General features: G+C 45.3%; 1 protein-coding gene across 1 annotated transcript in view; it reads left to right on the top strand.

Annotated features, from left to right (window-relative positions):
* LOC119967469 (exostosin-1-like) overlaps positions 1-14502 on the top strand; it is an 822909-nt gene that overhangs the window by 762891 nt on the left and 45516 nt on the right. The window contains exon 10 of the mRNA XM_038800037.1: positions 2185-2345. Within this exon, the coding sequence (XP_038655965.1) occupies positions 2185-2345 (161 nt within the window). The remainder of the gene's footprint in view (positions 1-2184; positions 2346-14502) is intronic.

The raw sequence follows: 14502 nt of genomic DNA, 5'->3' as shown, positions 1-14502 counted from the left end.
AACGATTCTGTGGTGGTAAATGTCCACCGTTTCAGTCCCGGTGTCAACACTTAGTCTCTGAAGCGGACAATCCTTGCCAAAGCATTGAAGAAACGTAAGGGGTCCAACAAATTTCAGGACCTGATGGTCTACATCCTAGGGTTCGAAAAGAGATGGTTGCACAGGTAGTGGATGTGCTAGCTATGATTTTCCAAAATTCCTAAGGTTCAAACAGTCCCACTAGGTTGGAAGTTGGAAAATTTTACACTGCTTTTTAAGAAGGGAGAGACAAAACAGTGAAATACAGGGCAGTTTGTCTGATATTGGGTATTGGGGAAATGCTATAGTCTATTATTAAGGAAGTGTTAACAATGCACTTAGAAAATGATTAGAAGACAGCATGGTTTTACGAAAGCTAAACCCCGTTTGAAAAAATGTTTTGAATTTTTGTGGATATAACTTAATAGTGTAGATAAAGGGGTGTCAGTAAATGTAGCAAACTTGGATTTTCAAAAGGCATAATTTAAGGTTAATAGGCAAAATAAGGGACCATGAAGATGAGGACTGATATATTAGCATGGATAGAAGATTGGTTAATGGATGTAAAACAGGGTGGGAGCATAAATGGGATGTTTTCAAGTTGGCACGGTGTAATAGTGGATTGCAGAAAGATCAGTGCTGGGGCCTCAGCTATTTGCAATCTATATTAATGGCTTAGAATAGATGAACAAATGTATCTAAATTTGCTGATGATACCAAACTAAGTGGAAAGGTAAGTTGCAAGGAGTTCACAGAGAGGCTGGAAATTGATGCAGACAGGTTAGGTGAATGTGAAATAAGATAGCAGATGGAGTATAATATAGGGAAGTGTGAAGTTACTTGCTTCGGTCAAAAGAATAAAAAAGCAGGATATATTTTAGATGTTGAGAAACTTGGAACTGTTGATTTTCAAAGAGATTGGCACACGGTTTGAAGAAAATTAGCACGCTGGAGCAGCAAGAAATTAGGAAGGCAAGCACGTTGGCCTTTATTGCAAGAGTGCAAATATAAATAAGTTTTATTACAGTTCCACAGGGTTTTGGTGAGACCACATCCGGAGTGCTGAGTGCAGCTTTGGTCTCCACATTTAAGAAAGAATATACTTGCATTAGAGGTGGTGCAGCAAAGGTTCACTAAATTGGATCCTGGGATGGAGGAATTCTCCTATGATGAGATGTTTAGTAAATTGGGCAAATATTCTCTGGAGCTTCGAAGAATGAGAAGTGATCTCATTGAAACCTAGAACATTCTGAAGGGGCTTGATAGGGTAGATGCTGAGAGATTGTTTCTGCTTTGCGATCAGGGAATCTAAAACACAAGGGCATAGACTCAGGGTTGGGGACTGATCATTTAGGAGAGGAATGAGGAGAAATTACTTCGCTCAAAGGGTTGTGAATCTTTGGAATTCTCTATCCCAGAGGGTTGTGGGTGCTTCACCACCGAATACAATTAATGCTGGGTTAGACAGGTTTTTGGTCTCTCATGGAGTTAAGGTGATATGGGGAGCAGGTAGGAAAATGGAATTGAACCCCATCAGGAGCCATGATCATATTGAATGATGGAGCAGGCTCAGTAGGTTATGTGGTCTATTCCAGCTCCTATTTCTCAGTTCTTATCTTCTTTGAGTATAAAGAGAATTCTTCTTTACTTCTTGTGTACCTGTCTACTGTATAAAGTTATACTTTATTTTATGTTTTAGTATAGTGTTGAGGATTAGAAGTAAAAAGAATATTATTCTTTATTTCCTGAACACCTACATATTATTTTATACCTTACTCCTTGATATTTCATGTGACAAGCATTGCATTGTATTCCATTGGTGAATGTAATTCCAGGTGCATGCCGCTAATACAGATTTTATTGCACATAATCTGGAAGTTTTCACTTTTTAAATAACAGAAGCTTCTGTGCAGATCAACAAAAAACATGTAATGAGACTGTTTCCTCTCTGCTATTTTGTGAAAAAAGTTTCATTATTTTTATTGTTTCTTTTCCCTTCCCTGAACCAAAAAACCTATCCTGTTTTAATCCGTGATTGTTTCAATAGTGCGTGATCACTGCCACTGGTAGTCCCCAAAGCAGGGGAAAGCATCTTGTTCCAAAATGCCTATAATTGAGTTTTTTGACTGTGGAACCAGACTTTTCACTTTATCATCTTATTCTTAGGTTGATTTTGCCTTCATTGTATGGCACAGTTTCCCAGATCGTATCGTTGGTTACCCAGCTAGGAGTCATTACTGGGACAACAGTAAGGGGCGATGGGGGTACACATCAAAATGGACCAATGAATACTCCATGATTCTGACAGGAGCAGCATTTTATCACAGGCAAGTTCAGATTTACTTTGTTACACCTTATCCTGTTTTTATTTATATTTAGCGGTTAATGTTGTTTTATTTTATGCAAAAACCACCTATTTCACTCTGCCATTCTTTCATAATTTAGAACATTTGGATTTTGCACCATATTATTATTGGAGGTGAGAATAATCTGCAGTGTTGTGTTTCTACTAAACAAAGTAGCAAGTTAAAGAATTTCCTCTGAATACAATAGATTTTGGTACACTAGAATCACAAACCATAATTTTCAAGATTTAGATCTTTATTACTTATGGGATATTCTCAAATTTATCTACAATATCAAGTGTGTGGCTCCCTTGTACTCCCCAGTCTGAATTATTTTATATATATTAGATACCCAGTTAAAATTAATGTGTTAGAACTTCTCAACTTTCCACATAACAGTAAATTAATTAATTTAAAGGCAGTTACCAAAGCTATTTTAACAGGAAGATAATGGCATATAATTATAATTAAAATGATGGACAAGAGGAGATTTATAACATCAGCCTGTATAAAGACTAGTATTATTTCCCTTCACTTCAAATTGTGTTCAGGAATTTTGAAGTCTCTATATGTTTTATGAAACATGCTGAGCTGTGTAATGCTAAATTGAATTATGGTATTTATCTTGACGTCACCAAAATTTTGATTGGATTAAAAAAAGTCAACTCTCAATGTAATTGATTAATGTGTTTCACAGTTTACCTTTTGCTCCCGTTACATTAGTGGTCAGGTATCTAAAGTAACTTGAGAGTATGCATGCTCTCTTTAATTTATCAGTATCCACCATTCATCTGGTTCGGGCTAGACGTCTCACTTTTAATAATAATCTTTATTCATGTCACAAGTAGGCTTACATTAACACTGCAATTAAGTTACTGTGAAAAGCCCCTAGACGCCACATTCCGGCACCTTTTCGGGTCAGAGAGGGAGAATTCAGAATGTCCAATTCACCTAACAAGCACGTCTTTCCGGACTTGTGGAAGGAAACCGAAGAACCCGGAGAAAACCGACACAGACACAGGGAGAACGTACAGACTGCACAGAGTGACCCAAGCTGGGAATCGAACCCGGGTCCCTTCCGCTGTGAAGCAATAGTGCTAACCACTGTGCTATCGTTACCACCGTTCATGGAAATTGACTCACACCGCCCTATATTTAATTTTGTGACCTAAACCAAATATTCATGTCTTTAACATACTTATTGCTTCAATTATTGGCCTGCAAGAGTTGGCTTGGAAGAATATGTCATTATTTCACTGCAAGATGAATATACAAATAACTGATGATCTGAATCAATTCAAGGTATATGACATATTTATATAAAATAATAAAAATACAATGAAAACAGCACAACACTGCACATCACCAGGCTGCCTGACTCAACTTTAAGCAAGATGGATTTGAACCATTCCATGGCATTGTAAACCTCTTCACAAGAAAAAAATCAAGAACTTATCTATCTCTGTCTTAAAGACACTCAGTGATTTGGCCTCCACAGCCTTCTGCTGTGAAGAGTTCCACAGATTCACCACCCTCTGGCTGAAGAAATTCCTCCTCATCTCAGTTTTAAAAGATCGTCCCTTTAGTCTGAGATTATGTCCTCTGCTTCTAGTTTTTCCTACAAGTCGAAACATCCTCTCCACGTCCACTCTATCCAGGCCTCGCAGTATCCTGTAAGTTTCAATTAGAGCCCCTCTCATCCTTCTAAACTCCAATGAGTACAGATGCAGAGTCCTCAACCATTCCTCAAACGACAAGTTCTTCATTCCAGGGATCATTCTTGTGAACCTCCTCTGGACCCTTTCCAAGGCCAGCACATCCTTCCTCAGATATGGAGCCCAAAACTGCTCATAATACTCCAAATGAGGTCTGACCAGAGCCTTATACAGCCTCAGAAGTACATCCCTGGTCTTTGTATTCCAGCCCTCTTGACATGAAGGCTAACATTGCATTTGCCTTCCTAACTGCCGACTGAACCTGAACGTTAACCTTGAGAGAATCGTGAACAAGGACTCCCAAGTCACTTTGTGCTTCTGATTTCCTCAGCACCTCCGCATTTAGAAAATAATCTATGCCTAAATTCCTCCTTTCAAAGTGCATAACCGCACACTTTTCCACATTATATTTAATTTTCCACTCATTGCCCACTCTCCTAGCTTGTCCAAGTCCTTCTGCAGCCCCCTTGCTTCCTCAATACTACCTGTCCCTCTACAGATCTTTGTATCATCTGCAAACTTAGCAACAGTGCCTTCAGTACCTTCTTCCAGATCATTAATGTTTATTGTAAAAAGTTGTGGTCCCGGCATAGACTCCTGAGGCACACCACTAGTCACCGGCTGCCATCCTGAAAAAGACCCCTTTATCCCTACTCTCTGCCTTCTGCCAGTCAGCCAATCCTCTATCTATGCCAGGATCTTACCGGGAACACCGTGAGCTCTTAACTTATTTAACAATCTCCTATGCGGCACCTTGTCAAAGGCCTTCTGGAAACTTAAATAAATCACTTCCACTGGTTCTCCTTTGTCTAACTTGCTTGTTACCTCCTCAAAGAACTCTTAACAGATTTGTAAGACATGACCTCCCTTTGACAAAGCCGTGCTGATTCAGTCCTATTTTACCATCCATTTCTAAGTGCTTCGCAATCTCATCTTTAATAACAGACTCTAAAATCTTACCAATGACAAAGAAAATCTTACCAATGACAGAGGATCATGTGACCTATCCTGAAGTCTGGTCTGACAGCAAGCCTGGATTGTTTGATTGTTTGAAATTTAAAGGGCCCCAAACTATATAACTGGGAAGAAGGTGCAAAGGACAATGGCAACAGCCTCTGTGTCAACAGTGGACAGACTGTAAGCCTCCAATGCCCCAGGAAAGTGTTGGGCCTGAATCTTTTGCACTCAGCGGGCCTGGAAGTGGGTGGGAAACAGCTGCAATTGGCATTGGAACGCGATTTCATGTTGTCTGGCCAATTAATAATATAACAGGCAGCTAACGTGAAATGTACACTGGGAAAGGCTCAACACTGTTGGATAAGGCGGAAAGAGGGAAGGTGCAGAGCAAAGAGAGTGTGCAGCTGGTACCTCACCTGTGCTCACTCAGGGAGACAGCTGCTGCAGAGTTGTAAAAAGCAAATTGCACTGGAGGAACATTGCAAACTGTTTAGGCAGCGCATTCAAGCAGAAACCGCAGTCCCCAGACACCTTTTAAAATTTTACTTCAGCCCTGACATTTCATCTCGCCCGAGATCGAGGTTGCAGCTAAAACATAAAGGCCGCCGGGCCGATCCACCCACCTGCCAACCACAAAAGTAGATGGACCACATAGAATTGTGTTCAGTTGGCCCCTAATTGATTAGATTGCCTGCTTGATTGTCAGCAGGCACACCTACGACTCTCGTATGGACCCGCTGACTGAAATATTGTGCGATGATATTGGGATGCGTGCCTGATGTCTTTGCATGCAATTTCACCTGCTTCCGGGTCAGGTGCATGCCTTCCCTAGCAAAGTAAAACACAGGACTTAAAAATGGTGGTTTGTAATCATTTATGCTTTAAGGTAAAAGAGAGTTGGACTCTCAGAGATAGCTAATCAGCATTTTTACCTGGATACAAGGCCCACGTGGCTCATATTGTCATGGAAATGGGCTTTGAGAGGGGACGGATTCTTGGCTTACAAAAATAGTGTTTAGTCAATCGTGCTTTTAATCCTTTTGTTGCAGTGAACATCTTAAAATATGAAATCTTGTCATCCATTCAGCTATAAACTGAAAGTTTGAATTTATTTTTAAAAGTTATTGTGTGTTTGGGGATTGTATAATAATATAGTGAGAAAATTGGATGACTTTCTAATACAGTGGGTTATGTATCATAATGGGATAATGAATTGCTTTGTTTACAATAAATAAGTAAACACTATCAATGTGAGTACATTAGCATTTTAGTGACCAACCATCCCAGAACACCAACTGATTTTGGCTAGAATGAATACACGGTTCCATGTGATTATTTTACATTTATCGACATTCAAATTCCTTGCTAGATCATCTATTGAATGGCTTCAGGTGCCTTTGAATAATATAAACCTATTTTATACTTGTCAGTTAGGCACAGCTTAATGACACAAGCAAAATTTACAAAAAAGTGGTCTTCACAATATCATCATTGGATAGTGCCCCATAATCTTTTGTTTTTATCATTGCTCCAGCTTTCTATCACTAAGCTGGTTTTCAATCCAATTAGCTAATTTGCCTGTCATTCGAAGAATCGTAATTTTATTTGAAAGCTTTACATGTACTTTAGCAAATGACTTCTGAAATCCAAAGTAGATTGTATTTACTGTATAGGCAGCGCACCTCTCTAATAATTTAATTTCCTGCTTAAGGAACTGCAACAGATGCGTGAAATACCATTTGTCCACTTTTAAATTGATGCTGAATTGTCCTTGCATCAACATTCTTTGAAAGGTAAAAGCATCTCAGAAAATGTTCTTGGTTAGCATTATCTCAACTATGGATGTCATTTATCTGGCCAATAATTTCAGAGGACACACTTCACTTCCTTTTGGAATATGGGGGTAACACCCATTATTAAGCATTAAGTCATATATATTTGAGTCCTATATCAAATCTTTTGGCCGTAATTCTCCGTTGATTGATGGCAAAATCGCAAAAAGTAGAGAATAGGTTCCGACACCAAAATCGTGGTGGGCGATACCAAATCGCAATTCTCCATCACCTTGACAGCGGTGCCAATGTGGTCTGAAACGCATGTACAGTAAACACCATTTGCATATCTTTAACGGGCCTGACCCGGTATGCTCCGTGAACCCGGCGTCACGGCTGCTGAAGGAGAGAGAGGGGGTACGGAAAGTGTCCAACATCATTTTAGTTTGCTAACAGTTGTGCCGCTGGCCAGGAGGTGGGCTGTGTGGTTGGGGTGGACTGGCATGGATCAGCATTGCCGCAGCCGGAATGGCAGCCATGCAGCTGCGCACGCCGCTGCTAGCCCACTGTGAACTTACAGCCAAGGATTGTATGTGTGTGTCCCCAGGCCATCTCCCCAGGCCCCAGCCAATCCCCATCAGCAGTATGGACACGCTCCGAGCACAACCAGTGCCATCTTGTTGGCTGGGATGAGTGTGTGTGGGGATTGTAATGTATATGTGCGGTTGCTGCTTGTCAACCTCCCGAGTGTCAATCATGGACTCGGCGAATCGCGCACCATTTTTCATTGGAATGGATTGTGTTCCACGCGCTGGTGCTAGCCCCTTCACAATAGCGGAATCAGTCCAGGTTCGGCACCATTTTTGCTGTCATGAAAGTCCATGAGTCCTGCGCTGGCGTCAACACTTAGTTTCAGATACGGAGAATATAGCTCTTTATCTTTCTTGTTTTCGTATGGATTTTGGGATGTAGATTATTGCAAATTGTCATTTATGCTTCAATTATACTTTTAGATTTAATCCTTTTTAAAGAATGGTGAAAAAGGGACATTGCAAGTACTGCTGGCTTCTTATTCCATACATAAGTAAAGTTGAGCCATGCTCACTGGCATCCACCTATCAGTGAGATTTCTGGAACCAATAAAGAGGCTAAAGAACTTTACAAACATTGAAAAAAGTTTGAAGGTGGTTTGTCTGCAGTTCTTTCATGTTATAGTCCAGTGTTCTTCAAAGTCGGGCGTGGAACCCACGGGTGGGTCGCGGAGCCGTTTTCCGCGGCGCTCCCGATAGCGCAAATCCCCGCGCAGCAGCCGGCTTTTCATAACGCCGGCTGCAAGCGGCCGCGAACATGTTAAAAAAAATCATTTGGTCGCATGCACGATGATCGGTGCGCATGCGCATGCTGCGAACATGTTTTTTAAAAATATAATCGGCCACGCGTGCGCAGTGCGGCCGCTATTTTTTTAAACGGTTGCAGCTTTTTGTTTTACAAGTTCTGTAGTGGTTTTTATTCATTTATTCATTTATTTTATTCATTTAATTTTTTTTACAAGTTTTATTCATTTTTTTTCATTTATTTTATTCATTTTATTTTTTTTTACACGTTCGGGGAGGTTTTATTCATTATTTTCATTTATTTCACTCATTTTCTTTATTTTTTTTACAAGTTCAGGGGGGTTTATTTGATAAAATATTACAGATAAAAAAAATTCAGAACTTTAGACAGATGGAGACTCCATACTTTCCGACACTGGAAGGCTTCACCTTCATCCAACAGGTTCCATTGGAGGAGCGTTTATGAAGGCCAAAGGGACCTAAAACCATTTCCTACATTTTTCTCAGCAGCAAACAAGGTAAGAGAAAATGGTGGGTCACGCAGGCGTGGCCAGCGAAGGTCGGCTGGCGTGGATCGTGAAGGTCGGCCGGCGTGGGTTGCGAAGGTCAGCCGGCGTGGGTTGCGAAGGTCGGCCGGCGTGGGTCGTGAAGGTCGGCCGGCGTGGGTTGCGAAGGTCGGCCGGCGTGGGTTGCGAAGGTCGACCGGGTTGGGTCCCGAAGGTTGGCCTGTTGGTAAAAATGGGTTCCCGGAAAAAAAGTTTGAAGAACACTGTTGTAGACCAGAAGAAAAATGTGCCAGATTTACATCTGCTGCTGCTAGCAGGAATGTGACTGGGAAAGGCAAAACCTTCACCACAAATTTGAAATTCTAGTCACTTTCTCACCCTGTGTAGCCTTTTTGCTGGAATCTAGAAGGCCATGGATTGTGATCCCACTGAAGTCGGGGTTGCCAAAATTCAGCAATTTTGTATTTCGTCTCATATGCAATTTTACCGGCTCTATCTCCTCCATCAAGTCGGCACTTCTGCCAGTTCAGTGAAGTTGTGCACAAACATAATGTAAGCAGTTTTTAATCTTGTCTGCCATCCAAGAGATTCTCTGCCAGGGGGTTTGGAATGAATGGAGGCCACACCCAGCCCAGCTACAGACTTGCCAGCAACAGGAATCCATTACAGCCTCATAGTCTGCAACTGCCAGCTACTCCCTTTAAAACTGTTCCCCAGCATGGCTGTAGAACCAGGTTACCTCCAATACATAAAGGCACAGGTGTAGCAGCAACCAGTATTTAACAGCACTTAGTGTTAGAAAAGAGTCCCCAAGCGTCTCACCATTACTGTCTGTCCCGCCGTCTGATTTAATGGACTAGTACCCCAGAGTCTCGCTGCTAACAAGAGGGGCTGTTTTTAAGTGCTCCCTCACCACTCACTCCCAGCCAACATACAAGCCTGGCAGTACGCAGGCCTGCTCCTAGCTTTGGGTATGCTAACCTGGCCAGGCTTCAGGATGCAGTGGATGCAAGACGGGAGATCCGGGGCGGGATTCTTGACGGCGTCAACACGGCCCCAGGATCAGCAATTCTGGCCCCTGGCGCTGGAGCGGTTCACAGTGCTCCAGCTGCTGATCCGGCCGTGGAATGGGCGCCAGTGGATGCGCGCATGCGCAGAGGGTCTGGCGCGAACCCGCGCATGCGCAGTCTAACCGGCGCGCTTTCCGCGCTTGCATGGTGTCTCCCCTGTCCGCACCGGTACCGACCCAACATGGCGCAAGAGTGCAGGCGCTGGCATGGACGAAAGGAGGCCGGGGGACAGAGAGGCCGCCCCACCGATCAGTGGGTCCCGATCGTGGGCCAGGCCACATTAGAGGCCCCCCTCGGGGTCGAACCCCTCTTCACTCCCCCACAGGCCGCCACCCGACCTGTCAACGCCGAAGTCCTGCCGGCTCAAAGCAGGTTAGAACGGCACTGGTGGGACTCTGGTTTCTTTTTTACGGCCGCTCGGCCCATCCGGGGTGGAGAATATTGGGGGGGGGGGGGGGGGGCACGCCTACCACGAAGAATCGCTTCAGGGCGGCATGGCGCGATTCGTGCGGCCCCTCACCGATTCTCCGACCCAACTCCACCTGGGTGGGTTTGGAAAACCACCGATACTGCCTGGTAAGTTGTGGCAGCTGCTGTCAGTGTGAGTAGCGTGACCAGGAGGATCAGCGTCCAGTGTCGGAAAAAGAACAATGACCTCCAGAGCTGCAAGGGTAAGTTACCACCTCTCTCCTGGCATCAGTTTTGCCTCAAATTCCTAACCCCCCCCCCCAACAAATCATTGGCTAACACTCCACACCCTCCCCACATCCAGTGTTTGTGCTTCTCATAGAATCCCTCCAGTGCAGCAAGAGCATATTCAGCCCATCGAGTCTGCACCAGCCCTTGGAAAGAACGCCCTACCGAGCACCTGCCCCCACCCTATCCCAGTAACCACACCAAACCTTTTGGACACTATGGGGCAATTTATCATGGCCAACGCAGCAAAGGTATATTCTTTTGCCAATAAAATTGATCAACTCATTACCTTAGTTGTCCACCTGTTTTGGTCTGCAGGCACCCAAATCTCTGCCCTATCCGTCTATGGTAATATCTGGTGGTGATGGGGCCACGTTGGACTTCCCTCCTGCTGCCTTCCGCTGCAACCTTCAGCAGAAAGCAAATGGTAGTGGATTGTTTGACAGTTTGAAAGGTGAATCGTGCAGGACATGTACCAACCAGCTGAGCTACTGTTGCCTGTTTTCCACCATCACAAAATGTTTCAACCAGCACTCAGTTATTTTAATTTTTGGAGATTGGAGAGTGATTGTTTTCAAGTTGAATTCCAATCACAGTAAAATAAAACTTTAAATAGGAAGGAAGAAGCTCAATGCTGCTGAACGTAAAATAAACGTCACCAAATTTAAATGTGCACCAGAGGGAATAGTGATTTATTTATGGATTTAATTATATATTTTTCACTGGTTCATAAGAGAAGTTCTATCCTTGTCCTGAACACAACTGAAGGCTGCCTTCAAAGAAACCACAAATCAAAGGAGAGCTGATTTAATGTTTTGATTTGGAAGAGTTATAATAACGCAAGTTTTTTCTGTGCAGATTTGTGACAAAACATTGAAGCTTTATTACATCTTTAGTGGGAGCAAAAGAAGCCCCGGATAATTGACTCAAAAGATCTGATGAAAACATAGTTTTCCAAAATGGTTATGCGAGAGACCATTCATACAGTGGCATGTGCTTTCAATTTTGGATGCTGTTAGCTAATTGGCGGTGTTGTATTTGAAGAAAATGTGGTTATGACACAGAAAACTGAACAAACATAAGAACGTCCAGGTACTGAGAGGTATATCATCAAAAGGCTTGAGGGAAGTGTCAGTATTAAAATGTCACGACTATAGATTTTTCATTAAGCATACACTGTAATCATCTATCTGCCTGACAAAATCTGAATTGTTCAGCTGAATTTACGATGCAGTGCTACATTTAGATAATTCTGAGCTCCAGTAATGTAAGCTGTATGTTTCTGTTAAGAAACACAAGGCAGCAGCACGGTGGTGCAGTGGTTAGCATTGGTGTCTCACGGCGCCGAGGTCCCAGGTTCGATCCCGGCTCTGGGCCACTGTCTGTGTGGAGTTTGCACATTCTCCCCGTGTTTGTATGGTTTCGCCCCCACAACCCAAAGATGTGCGGGATAAGTGAATTGGCTAATTTGCGCCTTAATTGGAAAAAATGAATTGGGTACATCTAAATTTATTTTAAAAAAGATACACAAGGCAGCATTTTAACCTCTGGCATCTCTTCTGTGATTAGCGTTTTTGCAAACGTTGGTGAGAGTTGAAAGAGACCTAGAAATTGGAAAATGCAGTGCCTGTTTTAGGGCAAAGAATGGGCACTGAAGAATTCAATACGGAGCGGGATTCTCCCATTTGGCGGCAGAGTGTCCACGCCGCCAGAAACGGCGTCGCGTTTCACGACGGTGTGAACGGGCCGCTGGGAGTACCGATTCTGGCACCTATAGGGAGCCAGCATGGCGCTGGAGCGGGATCCGCGCAACCGCAGTGATGCCGGCGGCAACCTGCGCATGCACGGTGGCCTCCCTCAACGCGCCGGCCCCGACGCAACATGGCGTGGGAGTTCAGGGGCCGGCGCAGAAGAAAATAGGCCCGGGGAACAAGAGGCCAGCCCGCCGATCGGTGGGCCCCGATCACGAGCCAGACCCCATCGGAGGGCCCCCTCACCCCACCCCAAGAGGCTGCCCCTGACCCTGCGCGCAGAGTTCCCGCCGGCTACGGCCAGGCGCCATGTGGACGGCGCCGGCGGGACTCTGCCGCTCGACCCATCTGGGCCGGAGAATCAGCGGCCCGGCCGCGTACAGCGGCCCGCGACCGGGGCCGCACCAAACACACCGGCGCGAATGGCACCGATTCGCCGCAGAGAATGCATCTTGCATATGGGTGGGATTCTCCCAGCCCGGGGCCGGCCGGAGATTTCCTGCAACCAGCCCATGCTGCCCCGACGCTGGCACGTGGTTCTCCACGTTTGGCGCAGCGCCGGTCGCGGGCCGCTGTACGCGGCTGGACCGATGGGCCGAGCGGCCGCTCTAAAAAGGCACAGTCCCGCCGCCGCCATCCACACCTGGTCGCAGCCGGCAGGAACTCTGCGCGCAAGGTCGGTGGGTGGCCTGTACGGGGAGGGTAGGGGGCTCTGACTCCAGGGGGGGGGGGTGGCTCTGATGGGGCTTGGCCCGTGATCGGGTCCCACCGATTGGTGGACCAGACCTCTTGCTCCCCAGACCTATTTGCTTTCGCGCCGGCCCCTGAACCCCCGCGCAATGTTGCGTCGGGGCCAGCGCGTTGAGGGAGGCCACCGCGCATGCGCAGGTTGGTATCGGCGCCACTGCGCCTGCGCGGATCCCGCGATGCACTGTTCGCGCTGGGATGGGAGGCTGGAGTGGCGTGAACCACTCCAGCGCCGTGCTGGAGGGACCAGAATTGGTACTCCCAGCGGCCTGTTCGTTTCTGACGCCGTGGACACTCTGCCGCCGAATGGGAGAATCCCGCCAGTGTGGGCTCATTTCTCGCCAGGAGAGTGCACCTTGTCCAATACATTAGCATGCTCTAGACGTCACCCCAAAGTAAGAATGAGCTTATTTCCTCTGGAAACCCAGGTTTCAAGCCCATTTCTATAATTGCGATCCAACTGACTCCAGTGCATTCTGAGTTCAGTTTTCTCAAGCCTAACACAGCAGTGGTCCATAAAAGAACTACTGCAGGTTACCACGATGAAAGTCAGTACAGATATCTTGACAATCTTGACCATATTGCCAGGAGGAGCAGGACTGCTTCTGACACCAGAATGGAACTACGGATCACTGCAGCTAACACTTACCCGAGCCCTGCACACCAAATCCCTCCCAGGCTCACAGTGGATCCTATATCTGTCACCCCATCAGCTGAGTTTAGTCCTCTTTGTCACTGGCACACTGCCTCCTGGGATGTATCTGGAGTCCCCAGAGCACCAATCATGTCCTGATTGCACAAAAGGACCACGTTTTCTTGTCGACATTTTAGCATCACAGTCATTAGAAATCCTCCAAAATGGCCCTGGAATTTCAGGGAATTGAAGAAACCCTGCAGAAAATCTATAGAAACATTTTTAAAAATTTAGTTGCAGAATTGTTGGAACTGGGAACAAATACTATTTAACTAAGGAGGGAGGTGGTTGGAAGTCTGGTGATAAATCCTCCAGGTATGCATCCCGCTAGAGTATACAGCCCTATTGCTACTGCTGAAATCAAAAGTGAACCAAATTCTTGACCGCTGAAATAAAAAAGATGTGTGGTCAGGTGACAAATGTAAGAGAGCAATAACATTCCAAGGGATATAGATTGATTAAAATGCTTAGGCAGCTAAATTTTAGTGTAGATAATTATAAAACAATCGACGATGGAGAAGCTATTTATGAAGGACGCGATTTAAAGGAAATGAAACAGAGTTCCGTGTTGAGCGCATTTAGTTGGGCATCTCCCGGCGCTGGCAGTGATGAGAACAACCCCGCTATTAAACGGGACTCTGCTTCATTTCCCGGCCTCGGCGAGGGACGACCCGCCAAGGCCGAACTTCAGTCCCATTTCCTACAGTAAAGATCTCCGCTCGCCAGTGCAGGAGGAGATCGGGGTGCCATTTTTAAATGGTGCCTCGATCTCTGCACCCACTCATCATGGCCTCCAGACCCACCAACTCACCAATAAGGGGTTCACGAGCTTCCCTACACCCCACATCATAAGGACAGGGCACCCCCGGGCCCGATTTCCGACATGGCTTCCCGAGT

This window comes from Scyliorhinus canicula, chromosome 6, assembly GCF_902713615.1.
Source record: "Scyliorhinus canicula chromosome 6, sScyCan1.1, whole genome shotgun sequence".
NCBI classification, from domain to species: Eukaryota; Metazoa; Chordata; class Chondrichthyes; order Carcharhiniformes; family Scyliorhinidae; genus Scyliorhinus; species Scyliorhinus canicula.
Note: the sequence above shows the minus strand (reverse complement) of the source record. Positions and strands in the feature narration are given on the sequence as shown.